Raw genomic sequence first — 6,291 nt, 5'->3', positions numbered from 1 at the left:
TAACTATTTCAAAACAACAATAACAACGACGACGACGACGACGACGCCGACGACGCCGAAGACGCCGACGACAACAACAACAGCAGCAACACTTTCTAATCACTGGCCAATCAGGATCGCTGCAGGGCATGTGGGGGCTGGAGAAGGATTCTGGAATGATTGATCAAGCATTGGGCGTAGTGTTCCCGCACTCACTGTGCTGCCTCCTTCCAGTATATCCCATCCATGTTAGTTAGAGTGGTTCGTTTTAGGTTCTCACCTGGGTGGTTGTTGACGCATGGGAGAATGGGGAGAATGGGGGAGAATGGGGACAGTTGGTCACACGAGTGGGTCCCGAGGCCCCGCCGGTCAGGGCGGTGCACCACGACCCAAGGGCTCGCCCGACGCTCCCCCTTGGGCCAATCAAGCCGGGCAAACAGTCCACGGGTTGGCGGTAACCCGCAGGCTGCAGCCCAACCCAACCCCGAAGTGAGTCAAACCGCTCAGGCTACAGATTTGCCCAAGGGCGGGGCGGTTAAACAAATTTCGTGACAATAACGACAACGCGTCATCCCGTGCATCGCATCAACCACAGCATATATATATACATACATACATACATATATATACATACATACATACATACATATATATACATACATACATATATATACATACATATATATATATATATATATATACTACTATTCTGGTTATCCTGCCCCATCCCCTTCACAGCGCCAACGGGCTTCCCAGGTTCACTGTTTGGAAATCGCAATTGAAAAGAACAGAGAAATGAATAAATACATAAATAAATAACGGGCAAGGTCGGGAAAGCTGGACGATGATGCGGCGAGAGGGATATGTTTTGGCAGGGCATTCCCCCCCCCCACAACGACAGGTGATCCGGTATCGGCCCATGTATATCCTTTATCCACGAGAAGCGTGAGACAGATAAAATCAAAAAGCCCTCGTGGATGGGAAATTCTAGACGTCCAAGAACAGGTTCTGGTGATTGACTAGATACAGCAAGCTAGACTAGTTGACTGATACTGGTTAGTTACGTGTGTGTGGTGTTGACAGGCTGACTTGGGCCTGGGATCTGGCTCCCCTCAGTTCGGTCAGTTCAGTGGTATATGATGGCCATATATCATCAATGATGGAGAACAGCAACATCAATTGGCCACCTAACTCCGCGAGCAACCAACAAGTTAGTCAACTGTATTACTGTTATCTCATAATCAAAAGATTCCAACTAACTATTTCACTAAACCTACGAACTCGCTAAAGGAGTTGAGTTATTCCAGATCCACCCTGGAACAGGAATTTACAAAAGTCGTTCGGAACGTTTATCAGTGGGGGCCCCCCACCCCCCACCTTTGAACACCATCGTTCGCTAATCACATATCACACATATTACTAATAGCTACAGTTCTATTCAACCCCTCGACATCAGGGTTATTGAAGGCAGATTAGAAGTTAGGATTAGGTTAGGATTAGAGTTAAGAGTAAAAGCCTGAGAAATATCATAAAGTCACTGATTTATAATAAGCCACACTGAAGATGTCTCTGGCTGAGATTTTTTAAAACAACATTCAATTGTTGCAAGGAATGCAAATGGGGGTTCCTTTCGCGTTCAATTGCTCACAAGGTAGCGGGGAGGAACATGAAGCCGCTTTGACTTTCACATGGAAAAACATGTGACATAATAACCCTTGCGGGGATTTGATCAAAACAGATTACAGCAAGATTCCAAACACAACGGATCTATACATATCTATATTGGACAATTGAGATTGGATGGGAGTAAATATGAAAACTCAAAAAAACTCACACCACCGCAGCCGTCACATTCCACATATCATGCACCCCCCATGCACCGGCAGTCATACTAAGCAGCCCAACAAGCTGATCCGGCACACCAACCCCGCCCTCAAAACTCCAATGTACGCACAACGGCAGCCAGGCCAGGCTATTCAACAGACTTTTCTTCCACCCTCTCACCTCCGCCCACCGAGCACTCTCCTTCTCGCGCCCCCCGGGCTCCCCCTCCCCCTCTCCCTCTCCCCCCTCCTCATCCCGGTTTCCCTTCTCCGAATGCCCAACATCACCCCACACCTCAGCGTCCTTCTTCCGCATCTCCCTGGCTAACACATACTCCCTCCAAACCCTCACAAACTCCAACAGCACATGTGCCAACCACGCCCGCGTACTCCACACATACCACTTCCCCAAAGACCCCCACCGCTCCACCGCTCGCCTGTTCAACACGCCCTTGGACGCCAGATGTGCCACGTTCTCTAGAATCTGGTACAGGACGTTCACGGTGACTTGGGTGCAGGCGATTGTGCGGAGGATTGGGTCGGCGGGGGGCTTTCTGACGGTTGCGGAACCCCAGGACCAGAGGGAGAGGAGGCCCAGGAGGCGCAGGGTTGTGCGGGTTTCGGACATTAGGGAGGAGAGCGCGAGGAAAGGCGGGGGCGGGGGTGAGGGCGGTGTTGGTGCTGTTTTCGGAGTAGGGGCTTGTGGTTTGGATCGACTGATAACGTAAGGCCGGAGCAAGGCGTGCACCCGCGCGAGGAGTGCGCGGAATGGCGGGGAGGCGAGGAGGTAGTGGATCATTTGAGAGTTATACTGGATTACTGCGAGGAATCGCTCTAGGCCATATGCAGTGGATGTGAACCTGTTTCATTGCGTGATTTTTTTTTTTTTACTTCTTTTCCCTTCGCGGGACCTCCGCGGAGGGAACACAGGACGCTTGTTAGATGGGGCTTCAAAATGGGACTTTAGCTTTACAGAGGAGGTTTGTGTAGATTCGTCTACACGTACTTGTCCAACCGCCGGATTGCCACGTCCATTTTCGCAAGGGCGCATAGGGATGCTGTGCGTGTAGCGGGGATGCCGGAGGCCTCTGGAGAAGACTGCGCCTCCCTAGGTTGGGAAATTGGGTCCGATGACTCTACCATCTTTGGGCTCGTTTCGTGTATAAAAACAATAATTAAAAAAATGATATATATTTTTAAGGGGCAGCAGCAGAGCAGTGTCTTTCTCTGGCATTGTTGTTGTGTTGGCGTAAGTGAATAATCATGTTAGCCTTGCAATTACATCCGAGGTCTATGTCACGTGGTGAGAACTTTGATCGGTCAAAGGTCAAAAAAGTTGGACATGGTTTGAATGGGTCCACTTTATTATAGCCAATGTTCAGCTCTCCATCCTCAATCACATGATTTATCGCATACAATTCACATGAAGGGTTTGTTCTGGTTGAATTTCAACAACCTTTTTCTGAACAAATCATGTTCAACTGTATGCTCATAATATTGTCTTCAAAACCCCCTTGCTGATGATAAAATCAACAGTTCTTCTTTCAAGTTCCATATAGACTTCAGGGACACTTACCTCAATTGTAGATGACAAGGAAAACACGCATATAGTTAATACATAGTTATACAATTACATGTGGATTAGTTTTAGCGAATGCACAACAAAAATTCAAATATCAAACGCCATTCCTCGCCGTATCCCGCCTCATTTGCCCACCATTTACTTCTATTTGCCCTCCCATGAACCCCGTGACATTGCGCTGCCCGTGCCAATATACCATTTGCAAACGTCTAGACTTGTGCAAAAATATCTCCATCAGCGGTGTCCAACAGTTTGTCGATGGAGGTAAGACCCAGATCACCACTATCTCCACCAATTCCCCGCTCACGAGGCTGGACAGTGAGCTTGAACTTAGCCTTTCGAGATAAGCTAGGCGCTGAGCGGCTGTTCCGCGGTGGTACCAGTGGCGGCCTATTCTTAGATCTCATCTGCTGTGCAAATGGAGTTGTTTCATCGGCTACTCCTGTTTCCACATGGCTCCAATGCAGATGCAAAACCTTGCTCAGGCTTCTTGATTCATAATACGCTTCGTCGGTCGCTTCATCGGCGTCATTCCCATCATCGCCTCCCTCCTTTTCCATTTCATAGTCCCGTAAAACTGCATGGTAGCTGTCGCCATCGGTATCCGACTCATTACCCGCGCACGCTGCCGGGTTTACACTTCCGCCATGTTCGTCATAATATTCATGATACTCTCCACCCCAGACGCTCTCATCGGCTATATCGCAACTTGGCCGTCCCTTGGTCTCCAGTGACTGCATCTCCCGAATCCTCCTGGTAAGGAAAGCGTCATCAACGCTAACTCCGACATCTATCAGGGATTCTAAGAGCTGATCCTTTGATATATGGCCACTTGTACACACCCGATTGACGCTCAACCAGCTTCGCTCGGCCGCCATTGGTAGGCAGGTGTGGCAAACCCGCAAATGGCAACTGGGGATATAGACGGTTGCGAGCGAGCCGCATTCGGTTGGAGGCAATGAATCCGTAGTTACGTCAGCACAGGTCTCTTCCGATACGTGTTCTGGATCCTGCAGCTCTTGAGACGGCAATGGTGGCAGCGCACGACTCGAATTGTGGTTCACACAGTGGTAGGTGTTAATTGTCTTGAGAACCTCTGCTCGCTGTGCTTTTATTCTCTCCACCTGCTCGGGCGTATAGTGTCCGCTCTCGATGGCTTTCGCGACCCAACCATTCAAGTGAATCGCATCTCCGGTCTCAAAGTTGCTGGAAGGACCAGTGGACGTAAGTCGAAATCGTTCCCAGTATTCAGCCACTATGCCATGCCTGTCCCTGTCCTCCGTGCAAGCATATACCCAACCAAGGTCTGGCTCTCTATTACAATTGAGGCATATCACCGGGTGATCATAGGTGCTATACTCACGTGCAAAGCTAGAGTGTGTACAGTTGGCTTCACGCGTCAGAACGAATGTTTTTATTGCTGCACCTTGGAGCAGGAGTTGTTCAGAAACTTGAGAATTCATGACTCTTTTGTGCAACCAACCATCAGCAAGGCTGAGTTAAAAATAACGACAGTAATGCAAGACCGCAAGAGATGAAGGAAAGTATGGGATTGTTCTGGAACATGCTATATGATGCTGTCCTTCACACCAACCAGTTCTTGTACACAGGAAGAAACTCGAGAGGAGGACAAGACCTGCAGAAGGAAGAATGGAAGAGAAGGAGATATATCGACCTGAGACGCGTTGTGTTGCTGTGACGATGTCAGGAGGATTCTGGAATTCTTCAGAAAATATTCCCTTGCCAACCACCAGCGAGCCAATGCTCAATGTCGATGCCCCGAGTACTTTGAGCGAATGCCATTAAGCTTCTAGTGAGTCAATATCGGACAAAGCTTCTTTGGCACTTTGTGAAGCTGGAGCCTTAATGATTCAATGTAAGATAGTGTCGGAAGCGTGTAACATACCCAAGCTACTGTGTTTTATTGTCTCGTCGCTCGCTCACTGATAATACAACGGGGACAAGGATTGGCGCATATACGAAATTGCCGTGTTAGAACCAGGAGTGAGAGCTAATGGGTTTGATGGGGGTGTATTTTTGTCTCCTGTGTTTATGTCGGTAGACAGCACAAGCCTTCCGAGGTGCGACAGTGCGACGGACAGCCGCCTGGCGCTTGGAACAACGGCTACATCGAGATAAATAGGCTAATACCCCCTTCAATCAGGTCAATGGGTTATATAATCCCAATAGCTTTGAAGCTTGAGTTCAATGACGCCCTCAATGGATTTGAAGCTCTCTAAAAGTTACGGTGCACGCTGTTGACTATGTGGCGCCTGTTAGCTGATGTAGTTACCTAACTAGTTCCCATCCGGAGTGTGGGCTCACGGAAATCTTCACAATCAAGCTTAAACCCACTTTTGCCGTTTCTGTGCCTTGGGTGCTTAACTCCTTAACGCCAAAATTAGAATCTCCTTATGATATTAGATGGAGCTACGTCGCTCACAAGAAATTTCTAAGCGCACGGTATATCGTGTACAACTTGGAGTCAGATTTATGAAGACGCTGGATGTAACCATAGGTTCGAGTCTGGTAGAGTGTAGCTGAAAACAGTTTTAACAACTTACTCCTTTTCGCAATTAACATGTGCTAATTCTCAAGACTCATGTAAGGAACAGCCAATGCTAGGTTATTGCCTTGAGAGGTGAGAGAGGCAATGTTGAGTTACAGCATGTGGTATGTTTTGCCGCGTGGTGGGTATTGTAGGTAGAAGCCAAATAAAGAATCTTAAGCGCTGAAATTCATACGGGACTTTATTAACGCTGAGAATCTGCCTAAAGAAGTGAATTGCTAGTACACTGACAGATTTGACAGGATTGCAACTGCTGTATTTAAGTCATTAGGCTCACCTCCGTCAACCCATCATCAGGCATGGAAATCCCTGTGATCAACAAAATTAGTGATGAAAGA

General features: G+C 48.1%; 3 protein-coding genes across 3 annotated transcripts; 1 reads left to right on the top strand and 2 right to left on the bottom strand.

The window, feature by feature from the left end:
• Positions 1-285: 285 nt before the first annotated feature.
• PAAG_05515 (hypothetical protein) lies at positions 286-531 on the top strand (the record flags this gene model as incomplete). The annotated part of the gene is made up of 1 exon (XM_015845598.1): positions 286-531. The coding sequence occupies one exon, from the start codon at positions 286-288 to the stop codon at positions 529-531; it is 246 nt and encodes an 81-aa protein (XP_015699824.1).
• A 1,278-nt stretch (positions 532-1,809) lies between these two features.
• On the bottom strand, positions 1,810-2,945 carry PAAG_05514 (hypothetical protein; the record flags this gene model as incomplete). The annotated part of the gene is made up of 2 exons (XM_002792739.2): positions 1,810-2,662; positions 2,809-2,945. The coding sequence occupies 2 exons, from the start codon at positions 2,943-2,945 to the stop codon at positions 1,810-1,812; spliced, it is 990 nt and encodes a 329-aa protein (XP_002792785.1).
• A 648-nt stretch (positions 2,946-3,593) lies between these two features.
• PAAG_05513 (hypothetical protein) lies at positions 3,594-4,847 on the bottom strand (the record flags this gene model as incomplete). The annotated part of the gene is made up of 1 exon (XM_002792738.1): positions 3,594-4,847. One exon carries the CDS (start codon positions 4,845-4,847, stop codon positions 3,594-3,596), a length of 1,254 nt encoding a protein of 417 aa, XP_002792784.1.
• Between the last annotated feature and the right edge of the window lie 1,444 nt (positions 4,848-6,291).

This window comes from Paracoccidioides lutzii (genome assembly GCF_000150705.2).
Source record: "Paracoccidioides lutzii Pb01 unplaced genomic scaffold supercont2.14, whole genome shotgun sequence".
In the NCBI taxonomy this organism is placed as follows: Eukaryota; Fungi; Ascomycota; class Eurotiomycetes; order Onygenales; family Ajellomycetaceae; genus Paracoccidioides; species Paracoccidioides lutzii.
This window is presented reverse-complemented; position numbering and strand designations above follow the sequence as displayed.